Source organism: Staurois parvus, unplaced genomic scaffold, assembly GCF_062004578.1.
Source record: "Staurois parvus isolate SC_StPar_1 unplaced genomic scaffold, SC_StPar_1.0 ptg000625l, whole genome shotgun sequence".
Taxonomy (NCBI): Eukaryota; Metazoa; Chordata; class Amphibia; order Anura; family Ranidae; genus Staurois; species Staurois parvus.
Genome location: NW_028318421.1, coordinates 412,510 through 439,145, shown reverse-complemented (window position 1 = coordinate 439,145; position 26,636 = coordinate 412,510). Strand labels below are relative to the sequence as shown.

The 26,636-nt window shown below is 41.3% G+C and overlaps 1 protein-coding gene across 2 annotated transcripts in view; it reads right to left on the bottom strand.

The window, feature by feature from the left end:
- The window catches only part of SH3RF3 (SH3 domain containing ring finger 3), a 565,551-nt gene extending 539,161 nt beyond the window's left edge, over positions 1-26,390 (bottom strand). The window contains exon 1 of one of the 2 annotated variants that reach the window (XM_089693335.1): positions 25,312-26,390. In XM_089693335.1, coding sequence (XP_089549461.1) covers positions 25,312-25,842 — 531 coding nt within the window. In that variant the 5' untranslated portion in view covers positions 25,843-26,390. The remainder of the gene's footprint in view (positions 1-25,311) is intronic. The other variant, XM_089693336.1, reaches the window with a different exon arrangement.
- Between the last annotated feature and the right edge of the window lie 246 nt (positions 26,391-26,636).

The following is a 26,636-nucleotide window of genomic DNA, read 5'->3' as shown; positions in this document are numbered from 1 at the left end:
CTGACTATCCAGCATGCTGCTAGCACAGAGTAATTTAAAGTGCATGTTACCCTTAAAATTATTATAGCACATATGTGTCTATTAGGGTATGTCTTTGCTAAAAAGGTATCCTCAGTGTGCGCATCAGGTACAAATAACTGGTAATCCAGTCATTTACTTTTCAAAACTGACCACATCTGTGCTGGTGTGGTCAGTTTGCATCTAACTAGAGATATAGGCATTCCCTGTGTATGCACAGCGTGCCTGTGTCTCTGTAGTCAGATTTACCTATATGCCCCCCCCTGCCTAGCGCCAGTGCTGCAATAAGACTGTGACCCATTGGTAATCAAAGCCTGCATTATGCAGCTACAGCCAATAGTGGTGTGGACAGCAGAGGATGTGCACCGATTGGAAAGGTAATTCCCCACCGTGTGTGTCACTCACAGCCTGAAGACAAACACTCCTGGAATGCAATGTACACAGTAGATAAGGCATTCCCTGCTATGTTAGGCTGGATTCACACCTGTGCACTGCAGTTTGGGTGCAGCGCAATTTATGCACATTTTACATGCAGTTTTAGGTGCATTCCCATTGACTTCTATTAGACCGAGCATTTTCATGCACATCAAAGTCCTGCATCCTGCATCTTTGATGCCATTCACAAAACACACAGTCTAGTAAAATTCGATAGGAACACACCTAAACCCAGGTGTAAAATGCAGATAGGATCACCCTGCACCCAAACCACAGTGCACTAGAGCAGTGTTTCTCAACCTTTTTTTCAGTCAAGGCACCCTTTAAAATTATGGACAGTCTTGAGACACCCTTTAAAATTATGGACAGTCCCGAGGCACCCCATTCTAATATGGGGTGCCTGAAGACTGTCCATAATTTTAAAAGGGCACCCCATTCTAAAATGTGAAAAACTATTCTAACAGAAACATCCACACATGTAGGACACCCAACATTAGAGGTGATTTATCCTTCCAAAGCAAATACACATTTGCACACTGATACTGACTAGTATTCCATTGTTTCTCTTCTCCCTCAGTTTTTCCCCATCACTGAGCTAATTTGACCCCAGCACTGATGGAGAGGGGCAGGGGAGGGACAAACAAGGATGCTGTGCTGGCAGCTGACATCCTCCTTATCAGTTGATGATGTCATTGGTTGTCAAGATGCCGGCGGCTAGAAGGTCATAATGGTGCACAATGAAAACCTGTGGTTTTGTGTAACTAAAAGGCATGCTTGTTCCACCCACTGGCTTGTATGCAAGTTTTGTGCAATTTTTAGACATTTTGCAAAGGCACCCCTGAAGAAACCTCAAGGCACCCTGATTGAGAAAGGCTGCACCAGTGTGTCTTAGTTGTCACTAACAGTGCACCTCCCTTCCAATACTGACATGCCTCCCAAAACCCCAGGATACAATGCAGAGGAGGCTTTGCAGTCATGTGACTGTGACTGCTGGCTTAAAAAACAAAAAGTACCAGATTTCTTTTTTGGGAATTTTTTTCATACAGGTCACATATATCACTTACTTTTCAAAAACGTGTTTTGCATAGAGTGTGTTCACAGATACTTTAACCCTTGCCACAGCAAATAGTACAGTGTATAAAAATACACAGACAGGATAGCATATTTACTAGTGCTGGTTCACATATATGCGATTGAATGCTGTTTGAACCATATACAATTCGCATGACATGTGAAATAACATTGCTTCCTGCCTGTTCACATTGCCTGTTCACCTATGTCCAGAGAATTGGCAGTGCGGATTCAGTGAGAATAGAAAAAGAGTCCTGTACGATTTCTGAGCAGTCCAGTCCTGTTCAGGTCTAGATTGCAGGCTATTGACTTCTATGAGAATTGTTTCTAAACTGCACAGGTGTGAACGAATAAAATCTTGATTTGAACCTGATGTAAACCTGACATGAACAGCTGAACAACTACTGTGTCAATTAGCTGTGAAACCTGAGCTTCAGTCCACACCGCACATGTGTGAATTGGTACTTACTGTACAGTATATGCAACCAGACTATTTTACATTAATCCATAGGGAGGTTTCAATTGGGCTTTAAAGTAGTAGGACAGGCAAAACTTTTTTCTTTTAGAGTAAGGGAGGGTTATGACCCCTGTCAGTTTTTTTTGGCATGTGTCCCATAGCCAAAACAGAAAGTGAGAGGAAATCCCACCAAAGTGAGGGAATCTCTGGTTGTCACCAGAACTAGAGTCCCCACTGGAAGACTCCTCTTCTATTCCTGTTCTAGGGACAACTGAAACTTTAGAATTTTCTTTCATTTTCAATGATAATGGTAAACAAAACAAATAGAGAGCATGAATCTCCATAATAGGGACACTGACAGGTGTTCTAATTGTATTTATTTTATTTATTTGTGGTTCTTATATAGTGCCGTCAATTTATGAGGGGCTTTACATATATATTGTACATTCACATTCGTCCCTAAACCTCAAGGGGCGTACAATCTAAGGTCGCTAACTCTCATTCATATACTAGGGCCAATTTATACTGGATCTAATTAACCTACCAGCATGTTTTTTGGAGGGTGGGAGGAAACCGGAGTACCTGGAGGAAACCCACACAGACAAAGGGAGAACATGCAAACTCCAGGCAAGTGGTGCCATGGTTGGGATTCAGATCCCTTTCCACTCTATCCAAAACTAAAGAAAAGTTGCCTTTATTTTTTCTTTAGGCACTGTAGGCTGCTGTGAACTTCTATGAATTGGAGTAATTCTCACCCTTTAAACACTAAATCACTGGGCAATTTCCAAGGTTCTTTTAATTGCCATGAACCTGATGGGGGATTGGAGTAAACACATGCTAGGGTGAAGCTCATTAACAGGTGAAACACACTTCAGAACCAGAGTTAAAAATAGATGCACATTCGAGACGCTTGTAAACAAAGTTAGCTTGGCATGATTTCAACTTGCGCTATCAATAGCAAACACGGGATTGCACACGTTTTTTTTCTAAAATTGTCAGTTAAGTTCAGATTCTATAAAATGTTTGAATAAAAAAATAAATAAAATATTAACCTCCCTAACGGTCTGATTATGTCCATATTTCTGTGCTCAAAGTGGTACATTTTTTTGCATGGAAATATGTATTTTTTTTATTCTAGGCCTGTAATTTTTAGGAATAACTCACTGAAATCTGTCCAAACAAGAGTCTAGTAAACATCCCGGGTATGTTAAAATTTGAAACACAAAATCATAAATTATAATTTAATAATCATAAAAAATAATAATATAATAATAATTAATTTATTTCAATAATATAATCAAACCAAAAACACTGAAATTTGAAATATAGCGCCAAGTTCGCACATCACTGAGCAAAGTCGCAAAATCGTTTTCAGTGTCTGATGACGAATTTCCCCACGAATGATTATCACTCAATTCTGCAAGTGGTTCTGATTTACTATCGCTGTTCTCTAGCTGGTCTAAAACCACTTTTGACCAAAAGGGACGCTTTTTGGACGCCATGGACTTTTCTCAGTTTCCAGGCAGAAAGAACAGTAAAAATGCATGCAGGGCACAGGACAAAGCACTAGGGACAAAATGTATGTGAAATGGTTTGATACAGTAATGTTATACTATGTGACTTTAGTGTATTTAGTGAATGTCACCTTTTGTCATTTTCAAATTTCCCGCCATTCTGTCCCCCATACGTCCTGACACTCGCAGGGGACAGAACCCAGAAGACAGATGCCGGCATCCGCCGGAGGACATTGCCGGGGATACTGCGGGAAGGACATCGCCGGAGCGCAGGACAAGGTAAGTGATCGAGGGATCGTGGAGCAGCGCCGCATGGTAAGCCCGAGTGTAGCTCAGGGTTTCCGCTTGTGGTACTGAAACTTTACCCCGAGCTACACTCGGGAATACCGCCAGGGAGGTTAATTAAACCAGTAGTTGAGAGGTAACGTAAAAAAACCCAGGAGCATGTAGGTTCTAAATCATTGTCAGTGGACAAAAATGAAGAAAGCTATGAACAATGCTTAAATTGGATTCACGCCTCATGAGACACTAAGCAGGTAGTACACAAGGTTTCTCTGTAATTTATCTTAGTAAAGTCAAGCAATGAAAAATATCCCTATTCAAAGCAGTTTCATTTCAGTTTTGAATAGAGGAAGGAATGGTTAGAAATGCTATCATTGTTTGTGACCCAGCTGAGGAGCTTTATAGTCACATGAAAACTGGCTTTAGTTTTAAAGTAGACCTAAAGGAAAACCATTTGTTTTTCCAATGTTTTTTATTGAAATTTTTTTGAAGAAAAAGATTCCAAAGAGCATTACAACATAATAGTGTTTTCACTGTAAAAAAGCAAACAGATAACACAATGACATAATGAATTAAGTTGTTCGTAGAAACAAAAGGCACGTTCCACTGGTTATTGCAATATCAATGAAGCATATTGGGCATGAAGGGAGCCTCAAACACAGGTTCAATACTCAACACTATTGTAATCCTACTAGATGCCAGGTTACCCACTGCAATAGCCCACCAGGGAGGTAAGGGATTCTATAAAAGCATAATACTTATAACATTGTAACAAAAAAAGTAAAACAACTGTGTAGGCACAAGATACGCCATACATTTCTGTCAATTTGGGCTACCTACCTGCGAGGAATCACACCATAAGTTGCACAATCATAAACATTAACCCTGAGTTTGTTTTATCACAACTATTTCAGAGAAGAAAGAGGCCAGAGTGCCTAGAAAAAATAATAAGAGAAGAAAGAAAATAATGGGGGGTGTTAAAGGACTCTATGCTCTCATATACTCCCTCCTTAACCTCCCTGGAGGTATTCCAGAGTGTAGCTCGGGGTAAAGTTTCAGTACCAAAAGCGGTAACCCCAAGCTACACTCGGGAATACCATGCAGCACTGCTCCAGGATCTCTTCTTCACTTACCTTGTCTTGCGCTCCCGCGATGTACCCCTGCAGCATTACCGGCAATGTCCTCCAGCCGATGCCAGCATCCGTCTTCTGGGTTCCGTTCCCTGCAACGTCAGGACGTATGGGGATGGAATGGCGGGAAATTTAAAAATGTCAAAAAGTGACATTCACTAAATACACTAAAATTACATAGTAAAACATTACTGTATCAAAGCATTTCACATACATTTTGTCCCTAGTGCTTTGTCCTGTGCCCTGCCTGCATTTTTACTGTTCTTTCTGCCTGGAAACTGAGAAACGTCCATGGCATCCAAAAAGCGTCCCTTTAGGTCAAAAGCGGTTTTAGACCAGCTAGAGAACAGCGATAGTAAATCAGAACCACTTGTAGAATTGAGTGATAATGATTTGTGGGGAAATTCGTCATCAGACACTGAAAATGATTTTGCGACTTTGCTCAGTGATGTGTGAACTTGGCGCTATATTTCAAACGTCAGTGTTTTTGGTTTGATTATATTATTTAATTAAATTTATTATTATATTATTATTTTTTATGATTATATTATAATTTATGGTTTCGAGTTTCAAATTTTAACATACCCGGGATATTTACTAGACTCTTGTTCAGACAGATTTCAGTGAGTTATTCCTAAAAATTACAGGCCTACAATAAAAAAACTACATATTTCCATGGAAAAAAAGGTACCACTTTGAGCACAGAAATATGGACATAATCAGACCGCTAGGGAGGCTACGGTTTCTCAATCGAATAGCATCCATGGGTCGCCCGTTAGATATTTAACCCACATATCCCACACCTTTTTTGAAGACTTTCATTTTGTCATTTAATATCACTGACAGATGCATGTTTATCATCCAGGATAGTTTATGTTTGAGCTGGTCAAAAGGTATGATAGCTGACTTCCAATTCTTGGCAATGGTAATTTTTGCTGAGACAAATATAAAGGTGATAGGCCGTCTCAGATGTTTGGAGGCTTCCTCCACCTTGCAACCCAATGAGGTATGCTTCGGGGACTTGGTAAGGTTAACCTGAGTGAGAGTATAGGTAAAGTTATAAACTCTAATCCAGAAGCGCCTCATTATGGGACAACTCCATATTTATTTTTTCAATTTGGATAGATTAAAAGAAGGTTATAATTCCTGTCAATTTTATTTTTGCCATTACATAAAGGGGACACAGACAGAAATATAAACTTTGTTTTTTAAGTGTTTGAGTTTTTTACATTTTTAAAACCTTTGTACTATATCAGACACACCACAGGAAAGGAAAGGAAATCTCCTTGTACACAATTTTTAACAGAACAGGTGCCCCATTGAAAGATTTGCCCTCTAATCCTGCTCCAGTGGCTGCTGAATACTATGTCGATTGACCTGTATTAATCTGCATAGATCAACGCAGACTCAGTGTAAGTCTACATAAAAGACAATTGTTTTCTAGGTGTCCTGGTCATATCTTACATGGTGTGCTCTGTAAAGAAATGCAGCATATCTGCATATGCTATGCAGCTCAACTCACCGCATGGCCTGTCACTGCACTGAAGCCCGTCATACTGCAGGGTATAGAGTTGAAAGAAATGTAATTTTGCGACATTGTAATAAAGTTAAAAAAAAAAAAGAAAATTTTAGCAACGCATCGCACCACTGCTACACAACACACCCTAGTGGGGGCATATTACATAGGGCATAACTCACCCCCAGCTGGTGTGAACAAGCCCTAAAATGTTGGGTTATCCTTCAATTTCACCTTCAATATGTTTGAATGACGAAGAACAAGACTGAATCTCCGTAGGCATGCCCCAACAGAGGTTTTAATCATTTTATGCTTTACGAGTCATGCTGATATACAAGAAACTTTTTGCCAGAGATGTGATGCATAACTGCTTTTGTCAATGACTACAATGCATACCTATGCAAAAGCAAAGTGCTGGCAGATAACACAAGTATCTTCTAGCAGGGCTTAAAATTTCAAGTCCTGAGCTACTAGCCAGGCCTTAGAGTTACTCGCCACCAACAAACACACACAGAGACACCTGTACACACACACAGACATGTACATACACTCACACACACATACACACACATGCACAGAGACACATGTACACACACACACACATACAGACACATGTATACACACACAGGCATGTACAGACACGCATACACACAGATACATGTACATACACAGAAATACACACGCACAGACACATGTACATACACACAGACACATGTACATACATACACAGACACATGTACACACAGACACATGTACGTACATACACACAAACACACACACACACAGACACATGTACACACACATACATGTACATACACGCAGACACATGTACAGATACACACATGTACAGGCACATGTACAATTGTACATGCATACACAGACACACACAGACACACACACATGTACACGTACACACACACACCACCACCACCCCCCATAAAAAGTTGCAGTACTTCGTTGTTCACTCACAGATCCGGGTACTGCACTCTAGGGGGAGGCAGAGAGCACAGCACACACTCCTTGCTTTGCTTTCACTGCGCTCAGCTATTGAGCAGTCTGACGGCTCCCAGTGCCAATGACAGATCCAGCCTGAGCTCCGAGCCTGCTCAGCAAGACGGCCCTGGGGGACATAACCGCCCCCACCATAATTTCCACTCACCATTGGCGAGCAGGCAAGTGGAAATTTCAAGCCCTGTTCTATAGATAACTCGAAATGTTGCAAAAAGCAACTTGCTCAGCAACTAAGCTGTTGCTGGGATTGCAGAAACCCAGACGTTTCAATGCCTGTAATTCAATTGTTTCCTAGCTACAAAAAAAAATGATAAAAATATATACTCACAAACCAAAAGTCAAGTGAACAAACAAGGAACCAATGTGATAGTCCCAGCTCTGAAGAAGGGAGTACATCTTCCGAAACGCGTTAGCATACCCTGTCGCAAGACTACTGTTTGCTGGGACTATCACATTGGTTCCTTATTTGTTCACTTGACTCTTGGTTTGTGAGTATATACTTTTGTTATTTTTAATAAATTCCTTTTTATCACGGTAATGCATGAGGAGAGTGCACCCCTTTTTTGCTTTCTTCCAGTAATATCAAGATTTCCTGATCTTTAGAGGGCTGCATCTCAGCGAGTGACTGTTACTGTGTTCCTGGGATGCTCACAGACGTGAGCGCTGGTTCTGTTTCTTTTTTTTTTTTCTTTTGCTTTTTTTCTCTTGACAAAAAAAATTATGTTGCAGTTGTAAGTTACTGCTAAAAAATCAGTCATGTTATGTCACATAGCCCTAACGTCCCTGTATACATAACCTGCATAATTCTTAGGGGCATCTGACATTTTTTTTCTGCCTCTAAACATCCCTGCATGTTAGACTATGTATCCATGCACACGATTAGAGGCAGGGGAGTAAAGAGGCAGAAAAAAAAATTGCCAGTGTGTCCAGGAGCAGCAGCACTTTTGGCAGAAAAGGCATCCAGGAGAAATGGCAAAAATGTCCTGTGTTCATGAGGCCTAAGCTGTCCCAAAGAACCTATCTCTTGTCTATTCCCAGTGACCACTACATTAGTTGTAAGTTCACTGCCAATAAGGAGCTCCACTGTTAAAGGGTTAAGGGAAGTGAGAGCACGCTGTAAAAATGGCAGTTTCTAATCAAAGGAGAACGCTCATTCCTGTTATGCTGTATGCGAACTTAACAGTCAAGGTGTCCCAGATGCCAGGACAAGACAGATCTGTAAGAAAGGAAGCTTTTTGGTCAGGCTTGGGGGTACAGAAGCTGGCCTTCATGGTCATGTAAGCTACACTTTATTTTTTCCAAGCTGGACAACGTTCTTTACATTAATGGGGCCCTTTTACTGCACAGAACATTTTTTTTTAAAAGGTGAATTTAGTCTTTAAGGTGGAACTACAGATTTAACTGTTTCCCAAAACCGTTACATTGAAGGTATGCTGCGATTGATGGCTATCTCAATTACTTGTACCCTCAACCGAACTGCCGGTGTCAGACCTAATCACATATGCAGTACCATGACAACTGTAGATCAAACAGAGGCTCAGATGGCAGCTTTCTTGGCTGTAAAGGAGAGGCGGGCTTAGTTGGGCTTTAAGTCAAAGACATTAAGTGATTGCCTCTGCCCGAACGTCACCCTTCAGCAGAGATCTTAAGTCAATTGGTGGATTTAATAAGGCGTTGCAAAGTGCAGCAACGTTAGTGACCCATGGCAAACAGATTTCACGTTAAATTAGTTAAGCACAGTTATAACAGTGGAAGATGAATGTTGATTGGTTGCTGTGAATTTCTGCACTATTCACATTGCTCTTTGACATAATAAATATATATTTCAACAACTCTCAGCAACCACAGGAAAAGGAAGGATAAATCCCAGAAACCAGGCAAAAATGATGTTGTGACTTTTTGGGGTGTTTCTCTTGTTATAAGTAAAAGTATATATTTCCTGGATTCTTATGCTTTTTAAACTAGACTGACTGGGTCTCAAATTGTGTCAAACTTTTGTGCACCTTACCAACACATCTGTGTTGCACCAAGATGCATGGAAATGGAATACATAATATAGTAGGAATACACCAAAATTTCGGTGGCCAAAGCGTTTTTGCCAAAAACACCCCTTTCGGTCATCGGCCGATATGAAAAAAAGCACCGATACAGGTGCTGAAAAAACCCCACTCCTGGCCGCCGCCCTCCCGCCACCACTGCTGCCTGCCCACCACTGCCGCCACCAGCCGCCGCTTGGTAGTTCTCAGCCTTACTCGAGAAACAATTAAACAATCCCGGCACTGGGCACAGAGAATAGTGAAGGACAGATGGCCTCCACTCATCTCTATGCTCTTGGAGGATAGGAGCGATGTCACTTCCGGTTCCGGCCTTTTTTTTTTTTTAAAGCACTAGATCAATGCTTTTTTGATCTAATGCTTTACAATGTAGAGGAAAGATGTGGGGTCTTATAGACCCCATATCTCTCCATAAAGAGGACCAGTCACTAATTATTTCTATCACAAGGGATGCATGCATTTCTTGTGATAGGAATAAAAGTCATTAAATTTTTTTTAAAGGGACAGTGTAAAAAACAAAACAAAAAAAATTAAACTTAAGCGCATATGTAGGCCACGCCCACATATATAAATGGTGTTCAAACCACACACGTGAGGTATCGCCACCAGCGTCAAAGCAAGAGCAATAATTCTCACACTAGACCTCCTCTGTAACTTTACACTACTAACCTATAGAAATTTTTGAAGCATCACCCATGGAGATTTTTAAGTATCGCAGTTTCACACCATTCCACGAGCGTGCATAATTTTAAAGCGTGACAAGTTGGGTATATATTTACTCGCCATAACGTCCTCTTTTATATTTTACAAAACAAATCGGGGTATATATTGTGGGGGTTTTTTTGTTTTTTTAATCAAAGTGTATTTTTTTCCAAAAAATATATATTCATTTTTAAAAACTGCGCATTTTGGTTTTCGGCCAAGTGCATTTTGAATTTTCTGTTTCGGTACCAGAATTTTCATTTCGGTGCACCACTATAATATAGTGCATGCAACTTTTCTGGTGTGCCTTGGTGCATTAGGCAGTCCATTCGAATGAACAGGCTTCATTAACGAAATGCACTTTAACATGTTGCATAATGTGCACTAATACACGGCAACAGAAGGACTCCAGCTTAACTGATTTGATTTTCCAGGCTAAAAAATGACAGGTAAATTTTGTTAAACCCCCTTTTCACAGTTTAGCAGACAACAGTTTTTGTGCCATTTTCAGCACTGGGTAATGAGAAATTATCCTGACGTGACAGATGTGAACTGGAGCTGTCAGCTATAAAAAAGAGATATCAATGCAGGGTGACTCTTTGAGTATGCAGCTCATGTATTTTTGTATTTCAGATATACTTGTCAGTAGGAGAAACATGTGGTATGTGTTAAGTATGCTGTTAGCAGATGTAACAGGGTAGCTCCCAAATGTCATTGTGTGAAAGCAAGCCACTGTGCTTCTACAAGAGATCTAAACTCAATGCTGAGATACTTTACACATACGGGTACAAATGCCTGCACAACCTTATTTATTACAGGTACTTTTATAGCACCATCAATTTACGCAGCCCTTTACATATATATTATACATTCACATCAGTCCCTAACCCTCAAGGGGCCTACAATCTAAAGTCCCTAACTTACATTCATACATACAAATACTAGGGCCAATTTAGACAGGAGCCAATTAACCTACCAGCATATCTTTGGAGTGTGGGAGGAAGCCGAAGTACCCGGGGAGGACGAACATGCAAACTCCAGGCAGGTGGTACCTTGGTTGGGATTCAAACCAAGGACCCTAGTACTGCCAGGCAGAAGTGCTACCCATTTGGCTACTGTGCTGCCCAGTGGCCTTGGAGCTATTCTTTATATTTTACCATATTTTCTGTAGCTGACAAAATGGAATATACTGGTACACCTGCAACAATCTAGTGGAGAAATCCTACAGCAGCCTTTCACAACCTTTTCACCCCAGAGGAACCCTGAAAATAATTCTCAGGTCCTTGGGAACCCCCTACTAAAACCAATTCAGTAGAGACCAGTCTGAACAATGCTCCTTTTACACTTGTGAACAGAATGCCACCAACTAAAAAAGATCATAGTGTCATTTAGCTGGCTCTTCCCAGACACTATGCAGGGACCATCAAACTGGAGGTCAATCGGCTACAGCTCAAGGAACCCCTGCCAACCTCTGCAGGAACCCTAGGATTCCACTGAACCCTGGCTGAAAATGGATGCTCTACAGTATAAAAATAGAGAAATAAGAAATGAAGACCATATCAACAGATCCTTTCCAAAGCAGAGGTTGAAAATTAGCAGTTGGAAACCATTTGGTTGCTATAGATAACATCTCCACAAAGATCACAAGTGATTCTCAATTAGGCTACCCATAGATGGCTCAAATTTTGGGCCATTCCCTCCCAGTTAGCTGAAATCTGAGTTGTAGGTGGCCTTGCGAGCACCACCTAGCTAGACAAAAGTTGATTGAACCACTTCAAGACCGGACACTTCCACTCCCTTCCAGTCCAGGCCAATTTTCAGCTTTTAGCGCTCTCACACTTTGAATGCCAATTACTCAGTCATGCAACACTGTACCCAAACAAAATTTTTATCATTTTTATTTAGACAGAGATTTTTTTTGGAGGTATTTAATCACCACTGGGTTTTTTTCCTATATACATGAAAAAAGACAATTTTTTTTTTTTTTTAAGTATTTTTCTTATACACTTTTGCAAATAAATAATCTTTCTTCATAAATCTAGGCCAAAATGTATTCTGCTACCTTTTTTGGTAAAAAATGTAAAACAAAGTTTTTTTTACATTTTCATTTATTTATTTATTTTTATATTTATTTATTTATGGCTTTATTTATTTTTTTACATACCGTCACCCTAGCAGTACAGTGTTTTTACACTGTGACTGTTTTTACAGCCATGCTGTAAAGGAAATCAAGCAGACTTGCATTAAAATGACACCAAACAGTGATATTCTAATATTTGGAAAGTGCAAAATATGGTGAAGATGTGCATGGTGGCCAATCAACTTCTAACTTCAGTTTGTTCAATTAATCTTTGACAAACAAAATGGAAGCTGATTGGTTTCTCTGCAAAGCTGCACCAGATTTTTCACTCTCCAGTTTTAGTAAATCAACCCCTAATGTCTGATAAAAATACTTTGAGGGGAATTTATCAACACTGAAGCAGGCAGAATGTGGAGTACATGGCAACCAATCCGTTTCTACCCCTAATTTGCAAAGTCTATACTAGTAGATTGTCAAAGGAACGTTTATGTGAATATTTGTACGAAAATTCTCAGTACTTTCAATAACTTGACGTTCAATAGCACTTTAAAATTTTGTTTGCTCTTAACATTAAATTTTGGAGTGAATGGACTTTCCCCAATGAAAACCACATGCACAGTTAGCAATTCGATTGTTTAACAAAAAAGTTCCATCCCACTCCTTTGAATTTCATTCTCACTGAGTACAAAAAGGAATACTGGTTTTACTCTACTATAAATTAGAAGATCAAGCTTCCTTGAAACACAAAATATCAACTAAATTCTGCTGCTGTATGGCCAGCATAACTGGACAAGTTGAAGACAGAAGCTGAATGGTTGCCATGCTCAACTGCTCCAGATTCTGTCTTGACTAGTTTTCATAAATTCCTACCCCCTGTAAATGTTTATTGTTAGGTAAAGTGGACTATCACCCAAAAACTTCAGTAGTGCAGCATTTTCACCACAGTTAAAGTGGAATTCCTGCCTAACACTAATGCAGGCCATACGTGGGTCTAATTCTGAACAAATTTTCTTCAGAAAATCAGACATTTTGTGCATTTTGTAATCCGATGGTGCCACCATTAATTTTAAAATTCTACCAACCAAGGCTTTTTCTTTCCAGGTCACAGCTCATGCTCATTTCTTTTTCAATTACATTTCACACATGATTCACCCATCACTGATTAGAAATTCATTTGTTTTTCAAAAAATTTCCAACATGCCCAATCACTCAGATTCGATGGTCGTTCAAAAACCGGTCGTTGCTGTGGCCCAGTAATGGTGCAAAATTCTACCGAAAATTCTTAGAAAGGATTTTCGAAAGAAAATTCTTTTGGAATTCAACCCATGTATGGCCGGCTTAATAATTCCTAAAAAAAGTTATTTCCTTCTTCCCCATTCCTATACTGCCTACCCTGTGTAAAAAAGATTTGTATACTTACCTTTTTTAGTCCGCTCTGGTCACGTGATCCTGCAGCTCTGGTTCCCCTATGTCAGAAAGCTGCGGCAGTGGGGCAGAGGAGGTGGTACCTAGGTGAGAATGATGTACTCTAACTTTAGGTCTACTAATCACCTTACAGGATACATACTGAGGAAACCTTTACTTAATTTTGATTTCTAAATTCGACCAACCAAGCCTTTATTTTCACGTCATGTTGCTACAGAAAAGAATTTTCATGGCCAAGAATTTTCTTTTCTTTCCAGGTCACAGCTCACAGCTCATTTCTTTTTTGATTACATTTAAGACATGATTCTCCCATCAATGATTAGAAATTCGTTCATTTTAAAACAAATTTCCAACATGCCCAATCACTCAGATTCGATGTTCACTTAAAAATCGGTCATTGCTGTGGCCCACTAATGGTGCGAAATGTAAAAAATAATTCTTACAAATGATTTTTGAAAGAAAATTCTTTCAAAATTCGACCCATATATGGCCGGCTTAACAATTTCTAATTAAAAGTTCTTTCCTTCCTCCCCATTCCTATACTGCCTACCCTGTGTAAATGAGATTTGTATACTTACCTTTTTTTAGTCCGCTTTGGTCATATGATCCTGCAGCTTTGGTTCCCCTGTGTCAGTAAGCTGTGGAAGCGGGGCAGAGGAGGGCTATAGGAGCCTATAAGTGTTGTCCTCCCAGAATTCACAGTCATTGTTGAGTGCTTTCGTAAGCAGGCCATAGATGGATACAATTTTGAACGAACATTCTTCTGAAAAGTTTTAGGAAAATTTGTACGAAAATTCTCAGAACATTTAAACATTGTTCAAAAGATTTTGTTTGCTTTTAACATTTAATTTTGGAATGAATGGACTTTACCAAACAACAGCCACATACAATGTTAGAAATTTGATCAAAACTTTCCATCCTGATCTTTTGAATTTTCTCATCAATGTGGTCGAAAATGAATGTAAATTTGACCCACTAATGATTAGAAAAACAAACATACTTTCTTAGAACATTCTTTTCCTAAGAATTTTCATTCAAAATTCTCCCCATCTATGGTCAGCTTTACACAGAGATGCCGGATCAATATACCAGACCAGAGCGGATTAAGGGTTCATTCACACCAGCCGTTGAGTTACAAAGCAGCAGATGGTGTGCTTTGCGGTTGCCAGCAGTGCTGATGTGCCAATCCATTTTTTTTTTCTTTCTTTAAACAAACTTTATTGAAATGTCAAACAGTGATCTTCTATAAAGATCCATTAGCTGGCGTGCAGTGATTGCATGCAGTACTTTTTTCAGTGCACATGCACACCACTGCAACACATGGGAGGCAATGCATATTTCCTTTTCTTGTGGTGGGAGTGCGGTGGGACTGCACTGGAATAGCTTCCCAACGTAGTTTCACCGCATCTAATGTGAATCTACCTTAAAAATAGGTAAGTACATAGATCTTTATTGCACAGTTTCAGCAGGATAGGTAGGAGGGCAGGGGAGTAAATATTTTTAAGAACAGTTAGTGTAAGTGCCGGTTCACATATATGCGGACTGGATTCGGTTTGAACCTCATCCAAACCGCATGACATGTGAAAAAACATTGCTTCCTATGGTGTCTGTTCACATATATCTCGTGCATTGGCGGTGCGGATTCAGTTCGGTTTTAAAAAGAGTCATGTACGATTTCTGAGCAGTGCCTTCAGGTTCAGGTGCGGATTACAGGTTATTGACTTCGATGGGAACAGTTTCTAAACCGCATATGTGTGAACAGGATAAGATCCTGAGGTAATCCTGTCCTGAACCTAATTGATATAGTAGTTGTTCACAGGTTAATGTCAGATTTGCATCAGGTTCAGGACAGGTTTAGCTCAGGATTTTATCTTGTTCACACATATGCAGTTTAGAAACTGTTCCCATAGAAGTCAATAGTCTGTAATCCGCACCTGAACCTGAAGGCACTTCTCAGAAATTGTACATGATTCTTTTTCAAACCACACTGAATCAGCACTGGCCATGCAAAGGACATGTGTGAACAGGCACCACAGGAAGCAATGGTATTTCACATGTCATGTGGATTGGATGCGGTTCAAACCGCATCCAATCTGCATATAGGTGAACTGTCACTTTAATTCTATTGTAGTGTTTTACTGCAGCAGGTGTTTACACAGAAAGATACTGGGACCTGATGAGAGGATTTTAAAAACCATACTGAAGGCTGTCAAGAGCCACATGTAGTCCTCAAACTATTCGTGCACACTAGTATGCTAGAAAAAAATTGCTTAACCTCCCTAGTGCTATGATTATGTCCATATTTCTGTGCTGAATGCGGTACATTTTTTTGCATGGAAATATGTTGTTTTTTTATTGTAGGCCTGTAATTTTTAGGAATAACTCACTGAAATCTGTCCGAACAAGAGTCTAGTAAACATTCCGGGTATGATAAAACTTGAAACACGAAATCATAAATTATAATATAATAAATAATCATAAAAAATAATATAATATAATAAAAAAAATTAAATTCAATAATATAATCAAACCAAAAACACTGAAATTTGAAATATAGCGCCAAGTTCTCACATCACTGAGCAAAGTCGCAAAATCATTTTCAGTGTCTGATGACGAATTTCCCCACGAATCATTATCACTCAATTCTGCAAGTGGTTCTGATTTACTATCGCTGTTCTCTAGCTGGTCTAAAACCGTGTTTGACATAAAGGGACGCTTTTTGGACCCCATGGACTTTTCTAAGTTTCTAGGCAGAAAGAACAGTAAAAATGCAGGCAGGGCACAGGACAAAGCACTAGGGACAAAATGTATGTGAAATGCTTTGAAACAGTAATGTTTTACTATGTGATTTTAGTGTATTAGTGAATGTCAGTTTTTAAAATCTTCAAATTTCCCGCCGGTTCCGGCCCCTGTATGTCGCTCGCAGGGACCGGAACCCGGAAGACGGATGCCGGCATCGGCCGGAAGAGATGGCAGGGGACGCATCGCGAGAGGGGCAGGACAAGGTAAGTGCTGCAGGGAATCCCTGAGCAACGCTGCATGGTATTCTCGAGTGTAGCTCGGGGTTACCGCTTTTGGTACTGAAACTATACCCCGAGCTACACTCAGGAATACCGTTAGGGAGGTTAACCTAGACTCACCCCCGGTTCACATCTATGCAGCAGTGTGGGCTGCGTTTTGCATGGGCACAAGAGCCCATTCATTTGAAAGGACTCCCATGCCCGTGACACGCAGGGAAAGAAGTCCCTGTACTTCTTTGGAAAACGCAGCCCGCACGGGAACCTCGGTTCCCAGTACGGTTACGTTTTCCAGTGCATGCGGCGTGCCATTAGAATTAATGGCGCCCACCCGCGGGTCCGCATTTCTCTGTGTGGGTGGTGAGGCTGCACGGATTTTCGTGCGGATCCACAGTGGTACCACCCGCATAGATGTGAAGCTAGGGTCAGAAAGGATTAGAGCCTCTGTCAGATTTTTCTTGGTTATCACTGTGGGGAAATCTCCACAAAAAGCAAAATTTAAAGCTGACCTCTGCACAGTCTGGACACAAAAACTTTTTTTTTTTTAATTTAAATGTATTCCTTAGGAAAAGAAAGGGGAAATAAATAAGGGCCCCTCCTTTTGTTATGGGACTGTCGCAGGGAAATAAGGTTTCAAGCCCCCCACTGTAAAATACAGTGGGGGAACATTCTAGAAGGTCAGAAGGGTTTTTAGTCCCCCCACTGGTATGAGGAGGAGAAAAAACCATTCAAAGTTTCACGTTCCCCCATGATATATCAGTATAATGAGGAAGCTTCTAGAAAAAAGGAGTTTTAAGCCCCCCACTACACCTGTGAAATGTTAACCCCCCCCCCCCCCCCAGGGTATATGATATAATGGGGAAGATTCTAGAATTGGGAGTTTTTAGCCCCCCACTACACCTGGACATTCCTGGAAGGAAGAAGTGACCAATAGGGAGAAGAATTGGAGAGAGGAGAGGGCTATAAAAAGGAGGCCCATTAACAGAAATTTCAGAAACCTGGCAGGCATCTGTGGTGCCCCCTCCTACCCGCCCCTCTTCGTCGTGGCCAATTATTATAGGTAAGTATCATATTTGCTGATTGTAAAATACGTAAGTATGTAAATTGAAAAGAGTTGTATGGTTAATGAGTATGGTTAATAAGTGTTAATAAGTACAGCTTGAGTCGTAGTGACTAAGTTGGGGTTTTTGAGTACGATTAACTGAAGTAATAATGTTTTACAATTAGTAGTAAGCTAATATGTAAAAAATAAAGTGTTATTATAAAGAATGATATTTAAACCAATAATAAAATGGCTGTGGCCAAGTTAGCACCAAAACAATAAGAGTTGTGGTCTTTATTGTATAGATTAAAGAATACTGCCTACAGTCCCATAATAGCCACAAAATATATAAATCCACTGTGTATGCACCAAATGCTTTTATAAACCCCTATATATTATTATAAGTGGCTGTGACATCATTGCTATGTTGTACATATTCTGTGTAGAGATCAGAGCTGTGGGAAGGATCCAGCTGGCTCCACCTATTACAGGCTGCCCACAGAAAGCTACAGGAGGGGCGGAGACAAGACCAATCACCCAGCACAAGGAAAGAGAGCAGCAGTGACCGGTCTTTATTACAGGAAGTTCCTGAACAAAGGGAAAGTTTCACACTGGATTTCTGCACATATCTGGAAGTAATACACAAAGCACACCAAGATTCAAAATAGGAATACACATCTCTTGTATTTAGATAATATTCGTTTATCCTGGAGTAAAAGAAGTAAACCATGTAGGTTCACACCTATGCGTTTTACATTGCATTTTGCAGAACCGCACAGCAGTCCAGTTAACATGATTTCCTATGGGACATGTTCACATCGTCGCGGTTTTTGGAAAGGGTCAGGAACTTTTCTAAATGCAAAATGTTGCGTTTTTGGTTCAACAGACTTCAATGGAGACGCTGCAGAAATTTTTGATGCGTTTTGCGTTTTAATCTGCCCAGCAACAAGTTGGAAAAAAAACGCAAAACGCATGTGCAAAAATGCAAAATTCACTGTAAAAAGTACTGCAGAAACGAATCAAACGCAAACTGCATAGGTGTGAACCTAGCCTAAAAGAAGTTCTAAACATTCCCCACTCTATCCAAAACAACAAAAAATATTTTGACTGGCGTTAGGTAAGTATGTATGTAATAGTAGCAGGATGTTTAAAAAAATCAAGAAACATTTTATATCAAGGTGAGACCATATCTTCAACACAAATGACTTTCTTTTCAATAATCCCATAAAAAAAGCATAACTGTCATCACATGAACAAGAGACATAAATATTAAACATGTCAGTTTCTGTACAAGCGTGGAGATCTTTATATACATGAGGTACAAAATGTCATGGTTTGTAGCAGGTTCCAGTTAGGAGATCTATGATATCAGAATACTCCAATTCAACATTCCACCACACATCGAATTTCCACCACACATCGAATTTCCACCACACATCGAATTTCAATCAAGATGAAAATCAGGCAAGGAACACACGGATGGTTTTAGTAGTGTGACTGCACTAGTAAAATCTCTAGAGATTAATGGCTAGTAGTAATTGACTGCTACACGTATGTAACAAATGGCTCCCTATGGGGTGGGGAACACTTATAGCATGTAGTAGCAAATCACCAATAATTGCTCCAAATGTGTGCTATTAATCGCTATTACAAGCTACTACTTGCTGCTTGTGTGGCTCTTTCTAAAAGGGATAATTTGTTCCAAATGTGCAGTGATCGATCCCAACTACTAGCGACTGTAGTATTGTGATTGCATACCTAAAAATAGTTTATATCAGGGGTGATCAACCTTTTGAAGAGTGAGGGTCACTTGAGTGATTTGGAAACCGGTCGTGGACCACAATGAAATGAAATGGTTCAGAATATTGAACATTATAATGATTAATGAATATTTTCCTCCTGGAGCCGCAGAATGCTGGTGGAAGGAAGAGGAGGAGAAGCCAGCTTTCAGTGCTTGTAGGAGGAAAATTGAGAGGATTTGAACAGGAAAGCGGTGTGATTCCTCTCTGAATTACATGTGGTTTCGCCATGTAAAGTGAATGGCTCAAATCGCACTGCAAGTTACACTGCACCTACGGGGAAACTGCATGTGATTTGGACAGAAATCACACCGCATTCCTATTCAAATTCTCTCCAATTCTTTGCAGTGCGATTTGAGCCCATTCCCATGATACCACTAAGGTATCAGTAATTGGTATAGGCAAGTACTTGAGTACAAGTATCAGTAATTGTACTCGCCAGGAAAAAAAAACAATGTATCGGTGAAACCCTAGTAAAAACATGTCCCAACTATGGGGTTTTACTACCCCTCAAATGGCAAATGTAAACAAGCCCTTGTTGTACTGAGCACCCTACGAAGCTGCTTTCACACGGGTGTGCCGAGGTTTACCCGCACCATGGGTGCAGCAAGGTGCACCTGCGGCTTTCATGCAAGTTAGCTGTGCTTTCCCATAGACTTCTATTATACACTATATTGCCAGAAGTGTTGGGACGCCTGCCTTTACACGCACATGAACTGTAATGGCATCCCAATCTTAGTCCGTAGGGTTCAATATTGAGTTGGCCCACCCTTTGCAGCTATAACAACTTCAACTCTTCTGGGAAGGCTGTCCACAAGGTTTAGGAGGGTGTCTATGGGAATATTTGACCATTCCTCCAATTGTGAGGTCAGGCACTGATGTCAGATGAGAAGACCTGGCTCTCAGTCTCCACTCTAATTCATCCCAAAGATGTTCTGTCGGGTTGAGGTCAGGATTCTGGTCAGACCAATCAAGTTCCTCCACCCCAAACTTGCTCATCCATGTCTTTATGGACCTTGCTTTGTGCACTGATGCGCAGTCATGTTGGAGCAGGAAGGGGCCATCCCCAAACTGTTCCCACAAAGTTGGGAGCATGAAATTGTCCAAAATGTCTTGCTATGCTGACAACTTAAGAGTTCCCTTCACTGGAACTAAGGGACCAAGCCCAATTCCAATCCCTGCAAGACAACCCCACACCATAATCCCCCCTCCACCAAACTTTACACTTCGCACAATGCAGTCAGACAATTACTGTTCTCCTGGCAACCGCCAAACCCAGACATGTCCATTGGTTTGCCAGACAGAGAAGTGTGATTCATCACTCCAGAGAACAAGTCTCCACTGCTCTAGAGTCCAGCACCACTGCATTCCGACACTTTGCATTGCCCTTGGTGATGTAAGGCTTGGATGCAGCTGCTCAGCCATGGAAACCCATTCCATGAAGCTCTCTACACACTGTTGTTGTGTTAACCTGAAGGCCACACGAAGTTTGGAGGTCCTTAGCTATTGACTCTGCAGACAGTTGGTGACTTCTGCAACTGTGTGCTTCAGCATGCACTGACCCTTCTCTGTCATTTTACGTGGCCTACCACTTCATGGCTGAGTTTCTGTTGTTCCCAGTTGCTTCCACTTTGTTATAATACCACTAACAGTTGACTGTGGAATATTTAGTAACAAGGAAATGTCACGGATGGACTTATTGCACAAGTGGCAACCTATCACAGTACAACGCTTGAATTCACTGAGCTCCTGAGAGTGACCCATTCTTTCACAAATGTTTGTAGAAGCAGTCTGCATGCCTAGGTGCTTGATTTTATATACCTGTGACCATGGAGGTGATTGGAATACCTGAAACCAATGATTTGGAGTGTTGTCCCAATACTTTTGGCAATATCTTGTTGGTGTGGTGCAATTTCTGAAAGAGAACCAAACCCACAGAATATAATAAAAGTGTGCTTCCCTGGTTTGAGGTCGGGGGCCACATCAGAGGGCTCTGAGGGCCACAGGTTGAGTATTACTGGTCCATATGCTCCTAGTATTAGACTAGCCAGACATATTCATCAAGGCAGTGTTAACTGTAATGTCTATGAGCAAAATGCAGTCACCTGAACAATGCAGCACATACTGTGTTGCTGTTGATGCATTGTATTTTCAATCTATTGAAAACAATAACTTAACTGACCTATATCATGACACACGCACAAAAATTTATTCATTTGATCAGAAATGATCTATAGAATTCCACCACGACTGAACAGCAGCATATTCAATCAAAAGCTCACTAAGCCTATGAAACAGAGAGTCTGATGATTCTTCAACTGAATGATGTTGATGCATTTGTGACCACCTTTATGGTGGCCATACACACTTCAGTAAGGAATTGTTTTCTTTTCTGATCAATCTCTCTTGAAAACGAATCAATCTATAGCTGATATCCCATTTAATAGATATGATACACACAGCGGAAGTGAATTTGGATAGTTGGAAGTTACATTTGTTAATAATCACATCTGCATTTTCACTATACAATCTCATCTTCTGAGTGAAAGAAACAATTCAATTCATGAACAAAGCATTGATCAACGCAAGACAATCAATCATTTTCTGCTCTGACCATTCAACTCATTTTGATCAAATCTAAACTGAGTCAAAAGCAATCAGGGACATTATGGCTATTCAATCGTTTCAAATCGCACATTGCTCGAATTAAAAAAAATCAAAGCGTGTGTGGCCACCATTAGATTGACTGATCAACTGCACAATTGGCAGAGCTTTGTATAGTTACTCTTCTGAGAGTCATTGACCCAAATACAGGCTCACTCTGTCTTGCCAAGAAGAAAAATCTGCAGTATTAGCTAAATAGTTAAAGTGTATCTAAACCCAAGAACAAACATTTAATACACTGCAGCTTACCAGTCCGAAGAATGTTTCAGGCTATGTACATATTCTACAAAGACAGATAAATACCCAATGATCCCACCAGAATTCCAATGTCCTTGTAACTTCCTGTGCACTGAACTTATATAGCAAACAATATTCTACAGAGCACACACCTCACTGTTAGAGGTGGGGAAAGGGGGGAGTGTTTGTGATTCAAATCAAGAGAGTAACCTAGGGTGATGACTCTGCTCCTCCATAGACACAGTACAATGAATGAGCGTTGTCACCTTGGACAGGAAATGTGTTACTGAAAGGTTGGTGGACAAAAGCTTGAAAAAAAAAAAAAAAAAAACTACTAAGACTAGCAAGCTGCAATATATACAATGTGTGTATTTGGGTTTATATATACTTTTTTATTGATGTTTTAGGCTACAGTCACACTTTTTCCTTGTAAAAATGAAGTAAAAAAGCATTTGCATTTTTGCCGCATTTCTGCTGCTTTTTGCACCTGTGAAACACATGACTCAAAAAACACACTGAAAATGCAACCGCAGGTGTGTGTTTTTACAGCGTTTTTGATACAGTTTCCATTCATTTCAATGGAAGGTGCCTGTTTGGTATGTGTTTTTTTACCACACCAAAGATGCAGCAAGCAGAATTTTGCAAAATGCAGCGTACCCACCACTGATCAGTGTGAAGAATTGATTTTATGGTCGTGCGTTTTTCTTCTGCTTTGTTTACTCACCGGTCACACCATTGCGATTTAAAATCGTGCGTTTTGTGTGCAATTTCAGCGCAATTTCTGAGGACTTTATGGCTACTTGTGAAGATTTTCAACAATTTCCATTATATTTTTTGTATGTGAAATCGCAACAAAAAAATTGAAAAAAAAATTGATGCAAGAACTACATTTGAAATCACGCTGCAGCAAATCACAAATGTTAAGACGCTGACATTCACATACATTAGATGTGATTTCAATTTCCAAATCGCACCTGAAATCGCACCGGTATGACCAGGCACTTAATGCAAAAGTGAAAGAAACGCAGATTAGTGTGAAAGCAGCCTAAGTATGATCATTTTTACAGCTTGGGCCAATATAACAAAGCAGAAACCATAATTGTGGGATCTATGTGGAAACCAGAAATCACCATAGTAGACACCACTACTCCAGTAATCTCCACTAGCCTCTGGGTCCAGTGCCAAGCAGTTGCTTTCTGAACGCAAGAGGTCACTCAGTGGGCATGGGTGCCATTTAGAGAACACTTTGCATTTTCTCAGTGAAGCAATCTCTGCTTGGATGAGGTGGGCATCATGATGTCACCCTCCTCTTCACCTTGTCCAGTCATAGAATTCTTTGCATTCATTAACCACTTCCCGACAGACCTATAGCAGAAGTAATGCTGCAGGGTGGCAGAGCTGCACAAATTCATTTATATATATATGTGATTTTGTATTTCCAAATAGGGGGCATGAGCCATTGGCGGCTTCAGCTGTCTATCACCGGGTCCTAGCTGGTTATTCCCCGCCGGCACCTAGCGATCGCCAAGTATCACTGATGGGGGAGAAGTCTGTATGTAAACAATACAGATCTCTCCCCTGTCAGCTCCAGCATACTGCATAGCAGAGCCATACAAAGCAGCGTGCTTGCATAGTAAAGCACAGCCCATAGCAAAACACACAGCACACAGTTAACCCTTTGATCACTCCAGATGTTAACCCCTTCCTGCCCAGTGTCATTAGTACAGTGTCAGTGCTTTTTATTAGCACTGATCACTGTATTGGTGTCACTGGGGATGCCAGTGTCAGTTAATGTCATAATGCCCGCTGCAGTCCCGTTATAAGTCGCTGATCACCGCCATTACTAGTATAAATAAATAAATAATAAATTCCAGTATTTATACCGCCATTTGCAGACGCTATAACTTTCATGTGAACCAATTAATTTACACGTATTGGGATTTTTTTTTTAGCAAAGACAGGTAGCAGAATACATTTTGGCCTAAATTTATGATGACATTTGATTTTTTAAATTTTTTTACTGGACATGTTTAATAGAAAAAAGTAAAAAAATTTTGTTTTTTTTCAAAATTATTGGTCTTTTTTTGTTTATAGTGAAAAAATTAAAAAAATGCAGAAGTGAACAAATACCACCGAAAGAAGGCTCAATTTGTGGGGAAAAAGGGGACATAAATTTAATTTGGGCGCAATGTTGCATGACCACACAATTGTCAGTTAAAGTAACACAGCGCCATATCGCAAAACATGGCCTGGTCAGGAAGGGGGAGGGGGTAAATCCTCTGGAGGGCAAGTGGTTAACAAAACATAAAGTGTTCCCTAAATGGCACCTGTACTGCGCAAGTGACCTCCTGTGTCCAGTAAGCAGGAGAGCAGCTGCTTGCCATGGAGACTGGAAGCTAGTGGAAATCGCTGGAGAAGTGCTGTCTACTACTGCGATTTCCATGGGGATCCCACAGGTATGGCACATACATACTTACTGGTTCAACATGGACCCCTGTAACTATGGAAAAAGAGCCAAGCCTCAACTTTCCGCCATCAATGGAATGACATGCCACAAAGGATGAGCATTATTATTGGCAAAGCGCACAGACCTTGAGGAGCATTTATTAAGACTGCGGCAGCTGTGCAATCAGCTTCCAGCTTTCATTTTCGACCTGTAACTGCAGAAGCAGAAGCTAGAAGCTGATTGGTCTCTACGCCCAGCTGTGTGATCCTGTGATCAGATGGGCAGAAAGTGTCATGCCTCTCTAGCAGTCTCTATAAATAGCAGGGTCTGGACGGGCAGCAATTGTGAAACCCAAGCCGCCTTGGTTCCATCCCCAGAACAGGTGCAGCGAGTCCCGGAAAGTGGACGTACCTTGGCCAGCAGGAGGGCATTCTGACTAGCAGCAGCCAGATCCCTCAGACTCGGGGTGCAGGCAGCATGGTGTGGGGGTGCGGTAGTGCTGCCCCCAGTAGCAGAGCACCCCGGGCTCCCACAGTTGTTGCTGTTGTTGCTGCTCGCCGTGGGACTCCCGGTGGGGGTGCTCCGAGGTCTCTGTCGTATGCCATCCAGCAGGCGGACCAGTAAGATGTTGGCCGGTAAATCATCCACTCCACACTCCACCAGGATGCGGCACTCCGGGCAGCGCAGCTCGTTCCTGGAGCTGACTATGCTCTGCAGGCAGCGGCGGCAGAAGGTGTGCTGGCACGGCAGGACCCGGGCGCTGGTATCCAGCCTCTCCAGACACACCGAGCACTCCAGCAAATCCAGCAGAGACGACTCATCCATCTCCTCGCCTTCTTCTCTCCTCTCCCGTCTCCTCTCCCGTCTCCTCTCCTCCTCCTCCCCTTTAGATGCTTTCTGAGGTCCTTTAGAGGTGCACAGCCAGGACGCCCCGAGGAGCATCTAGAACAGCGGGTTGGCCAACACAGCCAGCAGACTACCTAAACCGGGGCCATGGCCACTCCGACCTCCTCTCCTCGTAGCCCTTCACATGGGGGGCATCCAACTTGGCTCCACACCCCAACTACCCTCCGATCACCAGAGCTGGACCAGCCGGCAACTTCATGTAGTCCAAGTTCACGTGTAGGCTACAAGAAATGGCAGCACATGCCTTCCTAGAGAGCCAGCTGTCATCACCACGCCACTCTAGAGGGATACCATAGATCCTGGAGACTCCCCCTAATATAAAGTGCCCAGGATCACTAGGACAGCAGGACTGACGAGAGAAGGACTGACGAGAGAAGGACTAGAGGCAGCAGCTTGGATCTTTCCTGTGACCTGTCCCTCACCCCCTCTACTGCTATTGCAGTGTGCAGCTTGCTTGGCTGCTCCATAGCGAGCTGTGTAACCTGATCGCACTACTCACCCTCCCTGGGAGAGAAGGAGGAGCGGTGTGTCACTCCTCTCCCCTCCAGTCTTCTGTCACTCCTCTCCCTTCTACTTCTTTTCTGTCATTCCTCTCAGCCCTACTCCTCTGGCGGTCAAATCCTCTTCAACTCCTCTCATAATTCTGTCTATTTCTCTTCTCTCAGTCTTCACCCATCTACTTCTCTTCTGTTTGTCCACTCCCCTCACTTCTCTTCTTTAGGTCCTCTCCCCTCTACTTCTTTTTTGTCAGTCCTGTCCCTTCTACTTCTCTTCTGTCAGTCCTCTCCTCTCTAATTCCTCCCATAATTCTGTTTTGTCTATCCGCTCTA